At 35.0% G+C, this 23,134-nt stretch overlaps 1 protein-coding gene across 3 annotated transcripts; it reads left to right on the top strand.

Moving 5' to 3' along the window:
* The first annotated feature begins 1,550 nt into the window (after positions 1-1,550).
* Positions 1,551-21,071, top strand: LOC110033566 (WD repeat-containing protein 44-like). 3 transcript variants are annotated; one of them, XM_020737596.1, is made up of 9 exons: positions 1,551-1,858; positions 2,109-3,126; positions 3,219-3,309; positions 3,414-3,571; positions 3,657-3,708; positions 19,791-19,870; positions 19,954-20,047; positions 20,122-20,294; positions 20,377-20,512. In XM_020737596.1, exons 2-9 carry the CDS (start codon positions 2,146-2,148, stop codon positions 20,422-20,424), a joined length of 1,677 nt encoding a protein of 558 aa, XP_020593255.1. In that variant the 5' UTR covers positions 1,551-1,858; positions 2,109-2,145; the 3' UTR covers positions 20,425-20,512. The 3 variants fall into 3 exon arrangements, with proteins under 3 accessions (XP_020593255.1, XP_020593253.1, XP_020593254.1); XM_020737594.1 differs by having other exon boundaries at positions 20,122-21,071; XM_020737595.1 differs by having other exon boundaries at positions 2,118-3,126; positions 20,122-21,071.
* Positions 21,072-23,134: the final 2,063 nt, after the last annotated feature.

Here is a 23,134-nt window from a genome sequence, read left to right on the forward strand (position 1 = left end):
ATGTACATCCTCCTGTAAATGTCTAGTAAAAGTGGGGGTGGAACCAACATATTTTTCTAAGGGGGGCAAGCTTATTATACAAATTTATTAATTAAATAAATAGCACATAATTCAAAATTAAAATGTGAAATTTACCATCATTGATAAAATAAATAATATTACAAGCAATTCAATCTATTTTGTATATTCTTATAATACAAATATACATAATAATTCAATAAATCTATGCAAAATAATTAATAAAAAATAAAAAAAAATTTAATACAAATATATATTAAGAGCATACAAAAATGAAATTTTATTTTTTAAATATAGGGGCATTTACATACATACAAGATAATTCTTACGTATATACACATCTAACATACAAACTTCACTTTGAACATTTATATCACCCAAAATTTTCATATCATATCAAAAGTATCATCATCATAATTTTTGTGATGTCACTACTTTAATTTTCAAAAAGTGAACTACATTTTTTTATACATAGTTAAGGTAGTATTTATGTAAAATTTGAAGTTTACGTGTCAGATATGTAAATACGTAGGAATTGATTGGAATGTATGTAAATTTCGCAAGTTTTGTCCCACGGTGGTTTGGATAAAGATCTTATTGCTGTTTAAATAAAGAAATGTATGTATTTCTCAGTAAGCGAAATGCATAGTATGTTATTGTTTTTTGCTTAAAACTCACTAACATCACAATGCTATTACTATTGTTATTGTATTTGTATTATTTTTTGCTTAAAACTACGTCCTATGTGGTGTATGTGTAGAATAGAAAATATAAAATTAGTGTTGTTCAAATCTAGAAAAAAAAACTTTAAAAAAATTATGAATGAAAAAAAAAGAAGAAAAAAATCAACCTCAAACAACAACTAACTAACATAATGAAGACGACAAATCTAGATAATTGAGCGAATATGTTAAACCTTTGGGCAAAGCATCTTTATGTTTATAATTCAAGCTGACAATTTTGAGCTAAAGCCTCTACTAATCCAAATGGCCTAGAAGTCATAATTTGCAGGTTCACTTGTATATAGCTAATTTCTCAGCGTATGTCCAACCTTTAAGTACATTAGAGAGTTTGATGATGCCATTAAACTTAGTTTGTTTCCATTTACCTTTTAGATACAACTAAGATGTGGTTAAATTAACTATCCTAGGCACAATTTCAACTTGAGATGACTTTGCTCCATCTTTTTTGTAAGCAAATACTTTTCCCATCAAAGATTGTCCAAGGAATGATATTACATTACTTAACCAAATGGATAATGTGTCAATCTATGAGGCTTAATACACGTTTAAGATATCACTAAAAGAAACTCTCTTCATGTCTTTCTAGATTGATTATTTGTTCAAAATCTATATGACATATTCTTCTCATACCTCTACATCTCTTCTACCCAACTCATCTGTTAGAAATAATAACTTAGCTTCTACCTCTACCTCCACTTCTAACATCAATGATCAGATCCATAACTATTGTATGAGGTCACCATAACATGTATGAGGCCAAGTATAACATACGAACTTTAAAGAAGGATGCCTGGAAGAGTTCTTACCACAGAACTCTCGAGAGTCGACTACATCGAGATAAAAAAGTAAAATCGTAAAACGAAGACGCAGGGGTAATCTCGGGGATTCCCGCCGTTCGTAATCACGCCGCTCTGCAAAACGTGATAGGAAGCAGAAGAGGAAGAAGGAAGAAGAGGGTGGACAGACATCGCTTTCGGTCCGTCCGATCACCGAGATCGAGAGTCAACCCCACTTCCCCAACCCCTATTTGTTTATTCGCTCGAATCCTTTCCCACCATTCCCAACCAATCGAAGGACCAGAGGTCATGGTTGTTCAGGTAAGATCAGTATATCCCTGCGAGGCATTATTGATATATATATAAATATATCAATTTCTATTTGCGATCCGAGCTTTGTTCTCCGAAATTTCAATAAAAATGTCGGCCTCAGTGATGATTTGGAGCTAGCGTCATCGGCCTCCGATTGGGGCCTGTGTTAGATTTGGTTACTACTATCATAAAGTTCTATTCTTTTTGTTTATTTGTTCTATTTCCTTTGCTTTGGAGATAATTGAGGGCATTGTTCCAGTTTTAACAGCACAAAAACACATGAGTATTCAAAGAATATGATGGCTTGTGATTCCATGTTCAGAGGTAAGGAGGGGGAGGATGTATTCTCTGATTCCAGAGAGGAATTGTCTTCGGTATTTGATTCATGCCCTGGTAGTCCGGCGACTAGTCACGTCTCATTGGGAGAAGAGAATTCTGTAAAGTTGTTGAATGATGATTCTCTATACCAAGTTTGGATCAGGAGTCCAGGTAGCATACAGGAAAGGCGAGCCAAGTTCATGAAGTACATGGGTTTGGATCCCATTCATCCTGATGATGAGCTAATGACAAATGATACAATTGTAGGTGACCTTGATAGCAATTCCACAGAATATGGTGCTGTTTTTAGGAAATGTTCTTCGGAGAGGTTTGAAGAAGTTGCTTGCACCTCACTGGGGAGATCCTCTGGCGAGCAATTTGAGCGAAGAACTGAGAATTCAGAGGATGGGGTCTTTGTTGCACGAGATTCAAACCAAAATGGTAGCTTTTTAAGAGGCATTCCAAAGAAAACGTCGATGAGGAAAAACTTTGCGTGGTTGAGGCGATTGGGTTCCATGGCATGTATTGTAGATAGGCAAGGTTATTTAACTGGTTCAGCTCTCAATGATTCTGATGAGAGGTCGAAGGCAAGATTTCAGCGAGTTCAAGTGCATTTAAATAGAAAGCAGTCCAAGGAATTCTCTGCACTTTATATGGGGCAAAATTTTAAGGCTCATAATGGAGCCATTCTGACAATGAAGTTTAGCCCAGATGGAGAGCATATAGCTAGTGGCGGAGAAGATGGAGTTGTGAGAGTATGGCAGGTGATGGAACGTCCAAGGAATTCAAATCTTTATGCTGACAGTCTTAAAAATATCAGGTCCATGAATTTTTGCGGAACTTCAGATTCAGCTCATGTCATTGTTCCTCCGGAGGTCTTCGAGGTATCGGAGAAAGCACTGCATGAGTTCCATGGTCATAAAGGCGACGTGTTGGATCTTGCATGGTCAAAAGATAAGGTAGACTTAAATCCAAAGACTTGTTTACTTCGTATCGAGTTTCAATTGAGAATCTTTCAATGGAAATCATTGAGAATAATTGCTGCTTGCAGTGTTTGTTATCATCTTCTGTTGATAAAACTGTTCGATTGTGGCAATTGGGGTGTGATGGTTGCCTCAAAGTTTTTGCTCATAGTGACTATGGTGCGCTTTCTTTATTTTTTAAAATGTATGCCCCTTGAACTAAACTTCTTATAATCTACATTAAAAGTCAATGGCCGAATTATCCTTTTGATGACATATTGCAGTGCCTTGCGTTCAGTTTAATCCCATGGATGAGAAATATTTTGTTAGTGGCTCTATAGATGGCAAAGTTCGCATTTGGGAAATTCCAACATGTCGTGTTGTGAATTGGACAGATGCTAAACAAATAGTCACAGCAATTTGTTATTGCCCAGACGGGAAGGTAATTTATTAACTGTTGTGATTTTGAAGCTGTTTCAAATCTACTAGGTGTTTGTGAAATTAATAACTCTATTTGGTTTATGTAGGGTGTGGTTGTTGGTTCCATTATGGGTGATTGTCGGTTTTATGTTGCTACAGGTTAATATCATAAAATTTCGCTCTTTCTTTTAACGTATATATCAAACTTATGATGTCAATCTTTTTAAATATTGTAAAATTTCATGTTCTCCCAGGGTGTTTTTTCCTAAAATTAATTACTTGTATAAGATCACAATAATATTTGTATTACTAATGCACATTTAATCACATAATATGCTGAAAATTTTTCATTATTTATTATTGACTTGTTTAAACTGCCAAAGATACGACCAAAATAGTAAGAGAACATTTTGATATGACAAATTAAACTTCTATTAGAGTTATTTAGCCATCAATTAACAAAATTTTCTGAAGTTTTGCCCAATATAATTCCTAATATTATGTTGACCTAATTGATTATTTTGAATTTGCTTAATAATCCATCCGTAAGTCAAACTCAGAGACCTTGAGTGGACTGTAAGTCCTGCATATTGAGCCTTTGTTCTGACATTGACCATCCTTTGACTTTCAATGCTATCCCTTTTGGCGGTACCATCAGTCTAAAGCTTGTTTATTGTTCCTTTTTTTTGGATGAGTTGTTATTACATCATTGTCGTGAGCTTGATCACTCCATTTTAACTAATTGTATGGTTGTAAGATAACCTCAATCTGCTTTAGCTCTTGTTACAAAGGCAGAAGAAAGAGGAAAGCATGAAGAGCAGAAATTCTGAAATTTAAGAACAATTCATTGATATTTCCGGAATGCATTAAAACATATTTATATTGAGGTGTGTACAGAGGTTAGTTACAAGGGTAGAGGATCTAATGGTGCACATTTTATCAGTTAATCTCTGACGGCTCAGATTTAGTGCATGACGGAGATAAATATCAGCTGTAGTATGTATTGGTTCCAAGTGATTCTTTGGTGATTATGCTGTCACCTCCCAACAAGTTGATTGGCTTTATTGGAGCAACAACTTATCACAGAGGTGATGGAATCTGTTGGTGGATAGGCATTTGTAAAAATATCGGCTATATTATCGCCATTATTGATCTGATGGATTATGATATGGTTTGAATTAGTGAAATCTTTGTAATAATGGAAAAGAAATTTATATTTCTTTATTTCTAATTGTATAATGAAGACTAATATTTATACCAGAGGTCTAAGACTAGAATAAGAAAGAAAAGCTGCACATTTTAAAAATAAGAGCTAAAAATCTTTATTTCTAATTGTATAATGAAGACTAATATTTATACTAGAGGTCTAAGACTAGAATAAGAAAGAAAAGCTGTCACATTTTAAAAATAAGAGCTAAAAATCTTCCTATATGCATCCTGAAATTTTGCCTATAGAATCAAGACTATTAATGTCATTTATTCCCATAACCACGTTAACACCCCCCAAACTCATGATGGTATAGTGGATTCCATTTTGAGTTTGCTTAGTTGATCTTGAAAACGCGTGGGAGGATGAGTTTTGGTGAAGCTATCAGCCGCCTGGTTAGCAGAAGAGAGGAGAATTAAAAGTATGGTGCCCTGAGTAATATGATGATGAACAAAGTGACAATCAATTTCAATGTGTTTGATACACTAATGAAAAACATTATTATGAGAGATCTGTATAATACTTCTATTATCCTAATAAAACATAGTAACACAAGACTATTTGACACCCATATCAGATAAAAAACAACGTAACCAAAGTAATTCAGATGTGGTGTCAGCTAGAGCACGATACTCAGATTCTGTGCCGGAACGAGCAACAACTGTTTCTTTTTTGCTACACCAAGAGATAAGAGAAGCTCCAAAGAAGAAACAATAACCAATGGTAGAACGACGATCCGTGAGATCACTAGCCCAATCGACATCAGAGTAGCCATGTAACACCACAGAGGAGTGAGAAGAAAATTGTTGATCATGAAAAAGAGTGCCTTTAATATATCAAAATTTCTGAAGAACTACAGAAAAATTTGATGAGCGAGAGGCTGACATGAACTGACTAACTAAGTGAACATCATATGAGATATCAGGTCGAGTAATGGTGAGATAAACATGACTACCAACAAGTTGTCAATATAAAGTAGGATCATCAAGAGGAGTGTCATTGAGAGGAGTAAGTTTGTAATTGAGTTCCAATTTTACTATCAGTAGTGCCCGCTCTAGTTGTCAATATAAAGTAGGATCATCAAGAGGAGTGCCATTGAGAGGAGTAAGTTTGTAATTGAGTTCCAAGGGGGTTGATATAATTTTACTATCAGTAGTGCCCGCTCGAGAAAGTAGATCACATGCATACTTAGCTTGAGAAAGATAACAACCTTCAGAATTATGAGAAACTTCAAGACCCAAAAAATAATTGAGATTGCTAAGGTCATTCATTTCAAAACATTGACTGAGAAAATGTTTTAAATCTGAGATACTAGATTTATCATTACCTGTTATTATCATATCATCAACATAAAGTAGTAGAAGTACAGTACAATGGTCAGCTCGACGAATGAACAATGTTGAATTATGTGGGTTTTATCTCGGGTTAGAGATAAAACCAAGTTGAGCAAAGAGTAGAACTAAATTTGGCAAACCAGACTCGAGGAGCTTGTTTTAATCTATACAAACCTTGTCGGAGCTTGTAGATTTTATGAAGAGAATGATAACCAGGGAGATGACGCATATACACCTCTTCTGACAACTCACAATGGAGGAAAGTATTTTTGACATCCATCTAGAGAAGCTTTCATTTATGAAATGCAACAATAACTAATAAACTACGAACTGATGTTAATTGAGCAACCGGAGTAAATGTTTCTTGATAATCTATTCCATATTCTTAAGTGTAACCTTTGGCTACTAAGCGAGTTTTGTAGTGTTCAACGAATCCATCAAAACGAGTCTTGATTTTATAAATCCATTTACAGCTAATAGGAGACTTATGAGGAGAAAGATTAACTAAGTCCCAAGTATGAGTTTTCTCCAAAGCTTGAAGTTCTTCGGACGTAGCTTGCTGCCAAAGAGGGTCAGTACTTGCCTCACGATAAGACCGAGACTCATGAAAGGTTGCAATAGCAGAATAATAATGGAAATCAATAAGGTAATGAGGAGTTTATCTTACCCGGGTAGAACGATGAAGAGTGATGTTAATGGTAGGTGGAGGTGTAGGTGCAAGATCAACATTTAGAGCAGAATCAATAGGAGCAGGTGTGGAAGGCCTAATATTGAGCGTATCAGAATTACCTGTGTCAGAACTTGGAAATAACTCAATTGAGGAATCAATGAGAAACATAGAGTTAATATTGACAGAGTGATAAAATTTAAAAAGAGATGAAAACATGATATTTTCTCAGAAGGTAACATGACGGGATATGCGAAGTTTATTTGTAATGGGATCCCAATAACGATAGCCTGTGTTAAATTCCATACCAAGAAAACAACATAAACGAGATCGTGGTTCTAATTTCGTATGTTCATGAGGTTGTAATAAAACAAAACAGACACAACCAAAAAGTTTAATTGGGAATAGTCGGGAGGCTTCCCAAAATTTTTTCAAAATGATAATAATTTTGAAGAACTAAGGTAGAGACTCAATTAACGTTGTAGACTGCTGTAAGAGCCGCTTCAGGCTAAAATTTTTCTGGATAAGAGGTAGAAACAAGAAGAGCATGAACAAAATCAAGTACATAACGATGTTTTCCTTCAGCTCGTCCATTTTGTTGGTAAGTGTGAGGACAAGATCGCTGAACCAAGGTATTTTGTTGACTGAGAAATCGGAGTAAGGAAATATCCCGATATTCCATAACATTGTCTGTTCGAAAAATTTTAATAGTAGAAGAGAATTGAGTTTTAAACATATTAGCAAATGAAATATAAGTTTTTGGTAATTCAGATCGATTTTTCAAAAAATAGATTAATGTAAAATGAGAAAAATCATCAATAAATAACACAATGATGAAAATCATTTATTGAAGAAATAGGGTAAGGACCCCAAATGTCCAAATGAATTAAGCTAAAAGGACTCTCTGAAATGGAATTACTAAGATTAAAAGATAATGTTGGTTTCTGCGTAAACTGACAATGTAAACAATTAAATGACTTAAACTTTGTAGATCCTAACATGCCACGAAAAATTAAAGGCTGAATTTTACTAGCTAAGGCATGACCAAAATGAAGATGCCATTGGTGAGTAGAAGAGTTGTTAGTTGTAGCAGCAGACAAAAATTTTTTAGGAAGATAAAGAGAGAAACTCAAATAATCGACCCACCTTGCGGCCCGTTCCAAGAATCTGCCCCATTTGTGGATCCCGTACCTGACACCACGAAGGGGAAAAATTAACATTCAACCCTTGACCAATAGAGATAAGGTTGAGGACTAAGTTAGAGATACAGTGAGTTTCAGGAAGGCTAAAATTGGAGGTAGATGTATGACTAGTGTGAGTGATATTCATTTTGCTACCATTGGCAGTGTGGATTAGTGACAAGAAAGAAATTGGTGATGTGGTAACATTATTAGTCATATGGTTACAATAAGCAGAGTCAAAAAATTAATGAGAGTTATCAGAGTGATAGACATGACCGTAGATGAATTGGAAGAGATAGCCTGTTTGAATAGTGCTTCAAGATCACTCATAGTGATAGCAGTAGAACTGTCAGCGACAACAACAGAGACGGAAGTAAAACCAAACTTCGAGACAGTCTTGGATTTAAAGACCCCACTTTTTTGGTCGCGGAGGACAAGTCGACAATTCTCAAGAATATGACCAAGAGCATGACAATATCTGCATTTGACAGTCAGACAATTAGCAAAAACATGACCTGTTTGATTGCAATTCTTACACGTGTTGTTGCAAAATTTTTGATACGAGGGACGAGTAGTTGCAAGTACAACTTTAGAATTTGAGGTTTTGTCAAGATTGAGATGAGTTTCTTCAAAAATGATTTCTTATATAGTCATATCCAATGTAGGTGCAGTAGAGAGGCTCTAACGGCTTCATGTTCGGGTTGAAGAACTGTGAGAACTTGATTAAGATGAAGATGGTCTTCACTTTTTTTTCCTGAGACAGTTGATTCCAAATCAATTGAACTTGAGCAAGGAAATCATTCACATAATGACTAGATTCTTGTTTTAGATTATGAAATGTAGTCCATAATTGAAATTAATGAGCATGTCCAGTGGTCCGATATTTATTGGCTAAGAACTCCCAAATTTCTTTCGCAGTGTCATAACCACAAATTGGATGTAAATGGATGGAATAGAGATGTTACGAAATCAAATAATAATATGATGGTTTTTGCTATCCCGATTTTCAATGCGGTTAGCAAATTTGACATCTGTTTCATCTTGTTGTTTGGTTGGCTTATTGATATCTCCAGTAACACTACTCCAAAGCTTGTGAGTGATCAAACAACTTTTCATTCTTTGGACCTCACATACTATAGTTTGAACCAGTCAAGACCGTTGCAATAGGATTTGCAATATCATATTTCTTCCTTTTGAAGTGGAGATGATAGAGAGCTAAGAGATTATGCAGAAGAAAAACATCAAAAGTCACGAGCCAAGAACAAAAAAAATATGCAGAAAAAATATCAGCAGAATCGCTCTGATATCATAATAATGGAAAAAAATTTATATTTCTTGATTTTTAATTGTACACTGATGACTGATAATTATACAAGAGGTCTAAAGCTAGAATAGGAAAGAAAAACTGTCACATTCTAAATTCTGCCAATAGAATTAAGGCTATTAATAACATGTCATGGTATTAGAGATTATGGGATTAATGTTAACGTGATTATAGGAATCAATGACATTAATAATCTTGATTCTATAGGCAGAATTTTAGGATATAAATAGACAGAATTTTAGCTCTTATTTTTAGAATATGACAACTTTTCTTTCATATTCTAGTCTTAGACCTCTTGTATAAATATCAGTCTTCATTGTAAATTTAAAAATCAAGAAATACAAATTCTTTTTCCATTATTATGGTATCAGAGCTATACTTCTGATATTTTTTTTCTGCATAATTTTCTGGTTCTTGGCTCGTTACTTTTGGTGCTTTTCTTCTGCATAATCTCTTAGTTTTTTGTCACCTCCACTTCCAAATGGAGAAATCTGATATTGCTAACCCTATTGCAACGATCTTGGCTGGTTCAATCTATAATCTGTGGGTTCAAGGAATGAAAAATTTCTTGATCGGTCGCAAGTTTTGGCATATTATTACTGGAGATATCAATAAGCTTACCAAAAAGCAAGATGAAACTGATAAGAAATTTGCTGACCGCCTTGAAGATTGGGATAACAAAAACCATTAGATTATTACTAGGTTTCATAACACTTCTATTCCATCAATTCACATCCAATTTGCTGATTATGCACTGTAAAAACAAATTGGGAGTTCTTGGCCAGTAGATATTCAACCATTGGATTTGCTCATTATTTTCAGTTATGGACTACGCTTCATAATCAGAATCATGAATCTGGTCAATCTATAAATGATTTCTTGCCCAAGTTCAATCAATTTGGAATCAACTATCTTAGAAGAAAATAATTGAAGGTCATCTTCATTTTATTGAAGTTCTCATGGCTCTCCGACCTGAATATGAAGCCGTTCGAGCCTCTCTACTACACCGAGATCCTCTTTCTACATTGGATGTGGCTATACAAGAAATCATTTTCGAAGAAACTAGCCTTAATTTTGAAAAAAACCTCGAATTTTGAAATTGCACTTGCAACTACTCGTCCCTCATATCTGAAATCTTGCAACAACACGTGTAAGAATTGCAATCAAACTGGTAATGTATTTGTTAATTGTTCAATGATCAAATGCAAATATTGTTATGCTCTTGGTCATATTTTTGAGAATTTCTCAACTTGTCCTCCATGACCAAAAAATGAGGTGTTTAAACCTAAGACCGTCTCGAAGCCTGTCTTTGTTTCCGTCTTTGGTTCTGTCACTGACAGTTCTACTGCTATCACTATGAGCGATCTTGAAGCACTATTCAAATAGGTTCTCTTTCAATTCGTTTACGACCATGTCTGTCACTTCAGGTAACTCTCATTGGTTTTTTGACTTTGCTTGTTGTAACCATATAACTAATAATATTAAACCGTTGTCTACCACATCACCGATTTCTTTCTTGCCACCTATCCACACTACCAATGGTAGCAAAATGAATATCACTCACACTGTTATGCATCTACCTCCAATCTTAGTCTTTCTGAAATCTATTGTATCCTTATCTTAATCCTCAATCTTATCTCTATTGGTCATTTATATGACAAGGGTTGAATATTAACTTTTTCCCTTTGTGTTGTCAGTTACAAGATCCACAAACTAGACAGATTTTTAGGACGGATCGCAGGGTGGGTCCATTATTTGAGTGTCTCTCTTCATCTTCCTTGGAAATCTCTGTCTGCTGCTACAACTCCCAACTCTTCTAATCACCAATGACATCTCCATCTTGGTCATGTCTCTGCTAGTAAAATTCAGGCTTTAATTTCTCGTGGCATGTTAGGATCTATATAGTTTGAGTCATTTAATCATTTACATTGTCAGCTTGCAAAGCAACCAGCGTTTCCATTTAATCTTAATAATTCCATTTCAGAGACTCCTTTTGGCTTAATTCATTCAGACATTTGGGGTTATTCCCCTATTTCTTTAATAAATGGTTTTCGTTATTTTGTGTTATTTATTAATGTTTATTCTCATTTTACATGAATTTATTTTTTGAAAAATCGACCAGAATTACCAAAAATTTACACTTCATTCGCCAATATGATTAAAACTCAATTCTCTTCTATTATTAAAATTCTTCGAACAAACAATGCTATGGAATATCAGGATTTTTCCTCACTCCAATTTCTCAGTCAACAAGGTACCTTGGTTCAACTTTCTTGTCCTCACACTTACCAATAAAATGGACGAGCTGAACGAAAACATCATCATATAGTTGATTCTGTTTGTGCTCTTTTTCTTTCTACCTCTTATCCATAAATATTTTGGGGGTGAAGCAACTCTTACTGCATTCTACAACATTAATCGAGTTCCTACCTTAGTTCTCCAAAATTTATCCCTTTCTGAAAAGTTGTTTTGCAAGCATCCTGACTATTCCCTAATTAAACCTTTTGGATGTGCATGTTTTGTTATGTTACAACTCTATGAATGTACGAAATTAGAACCACATGCTCGTTTATGTTGTTTTATTGGGTATGAAATTGAACATAAAGAGTATCGTTGTTGGGATCCTATTACAAATAAACTTCGCATATCCCGTCATGTTACATTCTGGGAAAATACAATGTTCTCATCTCTTTTTAAATTTCACCACCCTGTCAATATTGACTCTATGTTTCTCACTGATCTCACAATTAAGTTATTTCGAAGCCCTGACACAGGTAATCCTGATACGCTCAAAATTAGGCCTTCCACACCTGCTCCCGTTGATTTTGCTCTAGCTGTTGATCCTGCACCTACACCTCCACCTACCCTTGAAACCACTCTTCGTTGTTCTACCTGGGTAAGAGAAACTCCTCATTACCTTACTGATTTCCATTGTTATTCTGCTATTTCAACCCGTCATGAGCCTCGCTCTTATCGTGAGGCAACTACTGTCCCTCTTTGGCAACAAGCTATGTCTGAAGAACTTCAAACTTTAAAGAAAACTCATACTTGAGACTTAGTCTATCTTCCTTCTCATAAGCCCCATATTGGCGGTAAATGGAATTATAAAATCAAGACTCATTCATTCTGATGGGTCTGTTGAGCGCTACAAAGCTCGCTTAGTAGTCAAATGTTACACTCAAGAATATGAAATAGATTATGAAGAAACTTTTGCTTCGGTTGCTCGATTAAAATCAATTCGTAATCTATTAGCTATTGCTGCACTTCATAAATAAAAGCTTTTCTAGATGGATGCCAAAAATACTTTCCTTCATGGTGATTTGTCAGAAAAGATGTATACGCATCCTCCCTCTGGTTATAATTCTCCTCATAAAGTCTGCAAGCTCCGACGAGCTTTGTATGGATTAAAACATGCTCTTGAGGTCTGGTTTGCCAAATTTAGTTCTACTCTTGCTCAACTTGACTTTATTTCTAGTCCACATGATTCAACATTGTTCGTTTGTTGACCTGACCATGGTATTGTACTTCTGCTACTTTATGTTGATGATATGATAATAAAAGGTAATTATATATCTGGTTTCTCCGAATTACAACTTTTTCTCAGTCAATATTTTAAAATGAAGGAACTCGATAATCTTAGTTATTTTTTAGGTCTTGAAGTTTCTCATAATTCTGAAGGTTATTATCTTCTGAAGCTAAGTATGCATCTGATTTAGCAGGCATTACTGATAGTAAAACTATATCAACCCCCTTGGAACTCAATTGCAAACTTACTCCTCTCGATGACACTCCTCTTGATGATCCTACTTTATATCGACAACTTGTTGGTAGTTTTTTTTATCTCACTTTTACTCAACCTGATATCTCATATACAGTTCACTTAGTCAGTCAGGTCATATCTCCCCCCCCGCTCATCATATTTTTCTCCAGCTCTTCGGATACTTCGATATATTAAAGACACTCTTTTTCATTGTTTATATTTTTCTGCTCACTCCTCTTTGGTGTTGTCAGGCTACGTTGATGCTAATTGGGCTGGTGATCCAATAAATCGTCGTTCTACCACTAGTTATTGCTTCTTCTTATGAGATTCTCTCATCTCTTGGTGTATCAAAAAACAAACAGTCGTTGCTCGTTCCAGCACAGAATCTTGCTGACGCCACATCTTGATCTCACTGGTTGTTATCTAATATGAGTGTCAAACAATCTTCTGCTACTATGCTTCATTGTGATAATCGAAGTGTTATATAGATCTCTTATAATGACGTTTTTCATAAGCTTACCAAACACATTAAAATTGATTGTTACTTTGTTTGTTATCATGTTGCTTAGGGCACCATACTTTTAATTCTCGTCTCCTTTGCTGACCAAGCAACTGATATCTTCATCAAAACCCATTCTCTCAAGCGTTTTCAATATCTACTGAGCAAACTCAAGATGACATCCATTATACCATCATGAGTTTGAGGAGGAGGGGGGCGTGTTAACATATTTATAGGAATCAATGACATTAATAGCTTTGATATGACATTAATCGCCTTGATTCTATAGGCAGAATTTTAGGATGTAAATAGACATAATGTTAGCTCTTATTTTTAGAATGTGACAGCTTTTCTTCTATATTCTTAGACCTCTTGTATAAATATCAGTCTTCATTGTACATTTAAAAATCAAGAAATACAAATTCTTTTTTCATTATTAGTTAACACTTTGTTAAAATGATAATCAACCTCAACTTGTTTTATTCGGATGTAGAATTGAAAATTTATTTGCAAGAGCTAATGCTGACATATTATCGGAGATCATGGTTGTAGGTGTTGTTTGTTTCTTTGAGGGGATGAGATAGCCAGATAATACTGGTGGCAGCTATGGTGAAGGTTATGTACTCAGCTTCTATTTAGGATCTGGCCACTATGAGATGCTTTCGAACTTGCTAGGATACTAAGTTTTAACCTTTAACCATGTGGTGTTTTTGGCATATTTGGAGTTCATTGTTGGGAATGGCTGGGTGATACAATGTGGGTAGGGGTTGAGGTGTGGGATGAGGTATAATATTATGTGGGCGTTCAGGTAATGGGGTAGATGTAGGGACGAGAGTTGGTAGTGATGTTTGTGATTGAAGGTTAATGCTGGTTAATCTTATAAGGAAATGCAATTTCAATAAATCTGACTTGGCATGATATATAAACTTGCTTGTTACCGAATTGCAACATTTTTACTCGTTGTGATTATATTCATATCCAGTAAACACACAAGAAAATGTTTGCGCTACGAATTTCTTTGTAGTTAAGGGCTTTAGCCATGGGTTGCAAAGACAACAAAATGTTTTGAGATGAGTATATGTGGGGTGCTATTTATTTAGAAGTTGAAGTGGTGGCTTGTTTCTTGTGTTAGGAGAGCAAAGGAGATTGATAAGATTAGTAGCTGTTAAGAATTTATCAAGCCATAGAGAGTCCAGTAGTTATGCTGTAAGTTTAAGAGCTTGCAGTACTTCTAAGATATATATTTTTGCATGCAATTAGGCTATTTTTTTCGGGGCATAGAGGCAACTTTATTTATGAATGATATCGTGAGTATTGATGTAAGCCTAAAATATTTTGTAGGATGTTCAATGCCTTTATCAGTTTGCAAAATTTTAATTGGTTTTTAAAATTGATGTTTTGTCATTGCTTTTAATTGTATAATGAATTGCACTGATTTATATTTGGTATGCATCAGATATAACCAACAGTAACGAGAGTATTCATCAATAAAAGATATTTAATAGTTGTATCCTTCATTAGATTTTGTTGGGGAAGGGCCCCATATATCTCAATGTATAATAGCTAGGGCTTGACAAACTAAAAGAAGTAAAAGATAAAAAATATGTTTTGTGGCTTTTTATTTTATTACATGAATTGCATTATCTTTTGATGGGTTGAATATGTAATGAAAGGTTGAATATGTAATTGAATATGTAAAAGATAAAAGGCAATAATTTGCAGAGTTGAGGTTGGGGGTGGCCAAGATAATTTTGTCAGATGCTTGCTCCGGAGATTGTAGTGTTTAGAGCTATGGAAACAGAGCAAGCTGATTGGTGACTGTGAAGAAGAATTTTGTTGGTTCAGTTGTCCTTGTTGTAATGAGAGTCATCGACAACTAGTTTTTGGATTGAAATGTGATTGTAATTTAAATATGGAATGTGAAGTAAAGGGAAGATGTGTAGCTTACGAGTTTCTTACGAGATGGGATAGGGAGAAGACCTTGGCTTGTATGTGTAATTGGAAGTGGCTTGCCGCTACCCTCTACGATTTGTTGTTAGCCTTGATACAGTTGATAGTTGTTAAGTTGATTCTGGTCTAAAGTTAGGTGCATGTAGCTCCCATATCCAGAAAACATTCTTGATTAATTGAATTTGTTAGTTGCCACCAATGCTTCTAAGTTGGCCGGTTGATAAGAGATGTTTTTTTGATACAGGCATTTGGTGTCTGAGTGGCCTTCTTTTTTATAGATTTGGCAGACAATACGACTTTAGTTTCTATTATCACGATTTCTAGTTGAAGAGGACTGCCATTGATTCAGGTTTGTGTAGCTGGATCTGTTTTGTTTGAGTTGACCTCAACCAAGGCCTTGAATAGATGACAATGTGATATGCATGGTTATTTGAGTTGTTTGTTGTAGTTCCCGTTGAGCTGTTGCCAGATTTATTTCATTGCTGCATGGAAATGAGTAGAAGCCATCTAGGTGGAGAGATTACTGATTTGTTCTGTAGCATTCTTGAAGGCTTGGCATGTGGATGCTAGTCCTCTTAGTGGATAATGCATAATGTCCTCATTTTCTAGTTTAGATCCTGTAGCAGCAATTACTTCAGTTTTGGACTTTATTATAGAAAAGTGTTGGGTCGTAGTGAGATCTTTCATGGAAAGATTTTGTAGCTTATTTTTTAGTTGAAAAATGCAAGATGATTTGTAAATTGAAGTCTATGCTGAATTGTGGACCAGAACTTCTTATAGGTTTCTACGCTTAGGGAACATGGTAAAATTGATGGTAATGTTGTGAAGAAAGCACAACTACTAGGTTTTGATCGATGAGGAACGATAGAAAGTAATTTGAGTTTTCTTGAGATGATCCAACAAGTACTGATCGAGGTGTAAACCCATTGAGGTAGCTGTGTACTTCAATTGTTGTAAACAACTTAAGAATTTGTGATTTCTGGGTAGGGTGATTTTTTGGGATTAATTAGATATGTACTATTGATTTTATGTTGCTCATGATAAATTAGAGTTGAGGGGGAATGGTTATGACATTGAAATTATAATCATTTTCTTAGGATATTGTGTTGGAAGGTTGCTGAGGCATATGTTATGGGTAGGGAAGAATAGAAGAATCAGATTAGAAACAAATCAAGTGCAATGTTGATGCAATTGCGGCTGCTGTTTCTACACTTGAGGACAAAGACATCATCCATTACACCCTAAATAGCTTAACATCCACATTTCAAGCCTTCAAAATCGCCACCATAGCAAATCTCCAACCTCTCAACTTTGAGGATATCTATTTGCTTCTATATAGAAAGGAAACAAATCTAGCAGCCGAAGCACAACGAAATTTGTAGCAAACCACCTATACTAACATACATTTTGCATTATCATCCATCCAAAGTTGTTGTCGAGCTTACTTTAAATTCTACAGCAACTGGTCCATCACTATAAGCTAGTATCACAAACAACAAACCTCCACAAGATATCATGACAACAATAAATCCCCAAACATTGTCTGCCAATCTGTAATAAAATTGAGCACTTAGAGGCCAAATGCTAGCATCGAACCAACCAATTTGATCAACGAACCAACTTACAAGCGATGGTAGCAACCAATACCTGTCATGATATAGATGCCACATCACATCTTACAGCAGATCAAAACTAGCTTACCAACCTCCAATCATAACAAAGCCCTAACCAAGTCATAGTAGGCAATGACGAGTCTCTCCCCATCTCACATGCAGGCCAAGGTCTACTTCTTACCCGATCTCGTAAGCTACTTCTCTCCCCCTTACTTCATATTCCAAATTTAAGTTATAATTTTCTCTCTGTTCAAAAACTAGCGGCTGATAACTTTTATTCCATTCAATTTGACAAGTCTAGTTAAATCATCAAGAATAGCCTAAGCAACCAAATCCTTCTCAGACCATCCTGTGACAGACTCCATCTCCTCCAATCAGTCCCCTTCTCCACAACGCTAGCCACCTTGATCATGGCAGCAAACATCTTGCATCATTTTCTTGACCACCCACAACAAGCAATTCTGCAAATTATCAGACAACACCAATCCATCACTAAACATTAGACCTACCACAAAATTCCTTGAAGTACTTTTGGGGCTTTTACATACATAGCACAAAATTCTTATGTATATACATATTTCACTGCTAAACTTCCAGTTTTATGTACACAACACTATTACCATTTTTAAACTAAAATACACCTTTTATGTATAGGTTTAAAGCACCATAGTGTTGTATTCGTAAAAATGAATGTTTACGTGTGAAATATGTAAATACATAAGAATTGTGTGCTAGGTATTTAAGTTTCCCATTACTTTTATTTGTATCTATTTTTTTTTTTTTGCTTGCAACCCTTAGCTACTTTACATTTGGATGTATGGGGACTTCACCCACTCTATCTAATGGCGGCTATCGATATTGCATTTTGTTTATTCACAAAAACTCTTGTTAATGACGGCTATTTCCAATGCATATCAAATACAAATACATGCAATTTTTTATAAAATTCAAAATAATGGGAGAATATCAGTTCCAAATTCAGCTGAAGTTCTTTGAATCGAAAACAACTTTAAGGTTCTGTTTGGGGCAGCTACAACTATGAAGCTGGTGCATAAGAAATTGTTGTTCAAAAAGCTGCGGTGACTATTATAAATTTATTTTAATTTTAAGAAGTCAGACCACAGCTTTTATGCAGCTACCACACTTTAACAGATCAGGTTGAAAAAAATAGCTCTTTACCATAGAAATTTCTAAAAAGCAACAAGAAAGAAGTTCGCTAAACAGAGTTGTGGTGACCGACTAAAAAACAAAGCAGCCAAAAAATTATCCCAAACAAACCCTAAATTTACAAACCCTTAATTCAGTATTATCCAATACTCATAGAATTCATCATCAATATAGTTGATCCAACACTGTAGAACAAAATGGCTTGATTGAGCGCAAGAACCGTCATATCCTAGAAGTATCTCACCCTCTTAAACTTACAACACTTCTACCTGATTATAAGTGGCCTGATTTAGTCTTAAATGCCATTTACCTAATCAAGCTTCTTTCATCTCCCACTTCTAACACCAATCCCTATTTCAAGGTCTATGTAGACAACCACCTAAATATACACATCTCAATATACTTTGTTGTTTATGCTATCCCTGGCAAAAACTTCTAGCCACGAACAAGTTTGCGAAAAGTTCTATTCCTTATGTATTCCTAGGCTACGCATCTAATCAAAATGTGTGCAAATGCCTAAATTTGGCAACATGAGACAGTTACATATCACCTCATGTCAGGTTGATTGAAAAACAAGATTCCCATTCCAACATAACCTCACCAACACTTGACCCTAGCAGGACTAATTGTGCCATGACAATCCTATACGTCATACATTCTCTGATTCTTATCGGTCTGTTGATCCCCCTGATAGAAAATCAATCTTCGATTATAGTACATTTCTTGGTGGACATTAAGCTCTTGGCATGTTAAGAAGCAACCTGCAGTAGCCAGATTCTCCATCGAAGCTGAGTACTGGGTACTTGTCACAGCTGCCATAGACATCATCTTGTTACGCCAACTCCCAAGTGATTTTCAGCTCAAACAAACAACACCTACAATCCTCAGCTGTGACATTATGTCAGTGATAGCACAGGCAAACAATCTGGTTTTCTATGCTTGGATAGAACACATCAAAGTTGATTATCATGTCTTCATAGATTGCATCAAATCTAATCAAATTATTCTCATCACCTCAACATTGTCGATCAAATAGCTGATCTCTTCACAAAATCCATGTCCCCCAACTCATACCTTAGCTTGTGTAACCAGTTGATGCTCCAAGATAGCCCTTCAACTTTTGGGGAGGTGACAACAGAATCGTCAACGAATCATCCAAACTAGAATATAGCACCTCTGCCCCTGCTTGTTTGTACCATACACAATCCAAAACATTAAGGAATAACTGATTAAATCAGCACCATCTCATATTCTGCTTTGTAACTAACTTCTGTACATACTTGATTATAAATACCCATCACTGTACTCCAGAAATGGGTAAGAGGAATGAGCACTGCAATTTCATATGTTGAATACTACTTTTCTTCCCAGTCTGTCTAGTTTTCTGCTGTTTACAGAATCTAAGTGATTGTTTAGTATTTCTGTTTGTCTGTCTTTGTAATCAATATTTTTCAAGTTGATCCTTCACGTTGTCTGTTTTTTATTTTATAGGAAAGCATTTAAAAATTTTAATTTCACTTCTCTTTTATCACAACTCAGATGATGACCTGCAACTGAGTTCTATGGTTTCATTTGTTGGCAAAAAGAAGTCATTCGACAAGAGGATAACTGGCTTTCAGGTGAACATGTTCATTGATTCCAAAATAAACTATTTACATTTTTGACTAATTCGTCATTTAACACGTGATCTTTCACTTCCCAGTTTTGCCCTACCTGCAGCAGTAGGCTTATGGTTACATCTGCAGACTCGGTAATACGAATTCTCGAAGGGGTCAATGTTGTCTCTAAATACAAAGGTATTGAAATATTACATATTTCATTTGAGACCCTGAATATGTTTCTAGAAAAGATCGGCTTTGTTCCTCATCAGGTTTTCACAATACTGGAAGTAAGATATCAGCAACATTCACTCCTAATGGGGAACATATAGTTTCTGCAAGTAAGGACTCAAACGTCTATATCTGGAACCACATGAACCAAACCCATATCCCCTCAACTAACTCGAAGAGCATCAAGTCTTTTGAACGTTTCGCCTCAAGTAATGTAAGCGTCGTGATCCCATGGCAGGGTTTCCTAAAAAAATCAAGCTTGAATGCCTCTAAATATGACTTCCTTCGTCATGTAGACTATAAGGCCAATAAGATTCTATACCTCTCACTTCCCAGTAATCTGACTTTAGGCTATAAGTTCTTGGCTGATTTCGTTCCGTGGGGATCAGTAACATGGCCGGAAGAGAAGCTACCTTTTAGCATGGTAAAAAACTTCACCTTTCCTCGGACTTCCGGTCAGAAGAGGACACCCCATTCCTGGGGCCATGTTATAGTAACTGCAGGATGGGATGGGAGAATAAGGGCATTCCAGAACTATGGGTTGCCGTTAAACCTGTGAATTATTTACTCATTTTATTGAGAAATATTTTAGAGATTTTCGAGACATCGGCTGAATTCATCATATTCAACACGATCAATATGTTAGGTTATGAAAAGATGTGATAGTAATCTATAATTAATCTACAACATATTCTCTTGCACCATATTGTGTGCAAGAGAAATATGTTGAAAATATGTAGATTTTGTAAATGTGAAAAGCTTTGTTCTCTTAGATATATATGTTGCAACATGATATGTTGTAAAGTTGAATCCTGGATGCCATGGGTACTACGGGATTCTGCATTGTAACTGTAATATAGAAAGAGATTTACGTTTAAACTTCATAAAAGAGGAGATTACTTCAAAATGTATGGATAGACTCTTTCATCAATTTTTTAATTATTCTTTGTAAACTGTGCTTATTTGTTGTAATAGATTCATGTTCGGTAGCTGCTGGCACAAATTCCTATAAAATATGATGATTACCACCTGCTATTTTTGTATTAATAGCTTTAACTTGTTAAGACTTTTAGAAGCTTATAAAAAAATTGATCGACCAGTTATCAAAGACAGTTGGTACATTCCGATTGTTATGGATGTGTAGTTTTGAATTATTTGTGGGATATTTAAACATTTGAAGCATATATGTCTATGGCTTATTGCATTGCCCTTAGTGTGGTGGTTATTTAATGGAGATTTTGTCAAGCAGAAATTTAAAATAGGTGCTAATCTAATAAGAAATATTTGCATGCATACCACTCAATACTATGTAACTGTGCGTTCACACCCATAGCACTCCGCTCAAGTAAAAAATCATTCACTAATCGAGCTGACAATGCATTATTCATGTAAAACAAAACATTTAGTTGTTAAATATATAAATACATAAGAATTTATTTCGACTCGATCCAATCCCGATCCGAGCTGAGGACAGATCAAAATAAATTTGATCCTTTAATTTGGCTCGTAGTTCGTTTGTAGAGGGGCATTATATTACTTATCATTTGTAGAGCATGGGGTGTAAGGATATAATGTTGTTATATTGTTTGTGACTTTCATTGTTCTTGGAAGGATTGAAGAATCTACCTTTAATAGAACTTTCAATACTCATCATAAGTTGTTCTTTTGAGCTATATTTCATTAGCATTGGTGGGGATGATTGGTAATAAAAGGAATGGTAAATGTTTTATTATGTTCATTATTGATGTTAAGAAAGCTAGTTTTAGAAATTAAGAATTTTTTTTACTAACCAGTTAAGGTTTGATCGTTGAAACGCTAGACGAAAGCGTTGTTGCGCCATCATCGCATGCTTCAATGCTATCCTCTAGAGTGCTGTAGCAAGATCATGGATTGAAGTTAGAACCAAAAGATAAAGCTCTCAACACTAAAGTGCTAACATTGGAGCGCCGGAGTGCTGCCATAGTGCCTCAACACTGCACATTGAGCGACATGATGTGACAAATTGACCATACAATTATTTGGCTTCAAATCAAAGTTTCAAAAGTAGGAAGAGGAGTTATGGGCGTTGATATAGCTGTAATAGGTTAGAAGGGTATATTTGTGAGGAATCATTGGTTATAAAGTGTTGTAGTGTGTGTGTGTGTGAGTGACTTGGGAGAGGTGTGCAGAGAGTAAGAGCTAGTGTGATTGTGAGGAAGAAGTATAGAGTTGATCTTTGAGAGAAGTTTATTAGACCAAAAAAGAGAGTATAATGAGTTTTTGTGCAGTTATTCTAATTTTTTGTTTCTTGTAGCTTGTATTGTAAACTTTGAATGTAGTGCTTGAAATAAAAAAATATGTTAGGATAAAATTAGTTCCTTGAATTTGCAATTTTTAAATCAATATTCCTCAAATATTAAAAGAGCAAAATCAAATGCACAAAGAATAGTGACTGAAATTTTATATGATACACATTTCACTTTTAAAATTTTGAAAATCTACAGTGAAACATGAGACAATGGATCGACCTAATTTTGTACAAAGAATAGTATATATGTTAGAGATATAAATACATAATTATCTTACAATAATAATAATGTATGCAGAACTTTACATAAGAAAAAAATTTAAATTCATTTTTAATTAAATAGAAATTTGGGTTTGTGAAAATAGGAATTGGGTTTCTTCAATTAGAATTTGCATACCTCCTCTCGTGGGAATATTATCTAACTAAATTCATTACTGCTTGATTCAACATGTATACTTGCGTATATAATGAGTTAACTAAATTCTTTATTGCTTGATTCAACATGCATACTTGCGTATATAGTGAATTGTTTGATAAAGTTCTTAGTCGTTGACGAGAATGCGACCGACGAATACAAATCAAGTTGATATTAGTTTGAAGATGTTAGGTTTGAATTCTATTTATCTTTATTTTATTTTGTATTGGGTTTATAGTATCCATTTGGTGTATTTTATAGTGATTATAATGTAGTAGTAAATTATGTAATTTTTCTTTCTACATGGTGCAAATTGTGTTATAGCGTGGTAATGCTATTGTCTTATTCTGTA

The sequence above is a fragment of the Phalaenopsis equestris genome, unplaced genomic scaffold (assembly GCF_001263595.1).
Source record: "Phalaenopsis equestris unplaced genomic scaffold, ASM126359v1 Scaffold001224, whole genome shotgun sequence".
In the NCBI taxonomy this organism is placed as follows: Eukaryota; Viridiplantae; Streptophyta; class Magnoliopsida; order Asparagales; family Orchidaceae; genus Phalaenopsis; species Phalaenopsis equestris.

Bases quoted from the DNA above. Each gene is read 5' to 3' on its own strand.
- LOC110033566 (XM_020737594.1), top strand. From the start codon at position 2,146: ATGATGGCTTGTGATTCCATGTTCAGAGGTAAGGAGGGGGAGGATGTA. The intron at 3,310-3,413 runs GTGCGCTTTCTT...GACATATTGCAG, and splicing joins TTTTGCTCATAGTGACTATG to TGCCTTGCGTTCAGTTTAAT. The intron at 3,709-19,790 runs GTTAATATCATA...ATCACAACTCAG, and splicing joins TCGGTTTTATGTTGCTACAG to ATGATGACCTGCAACTGAGT.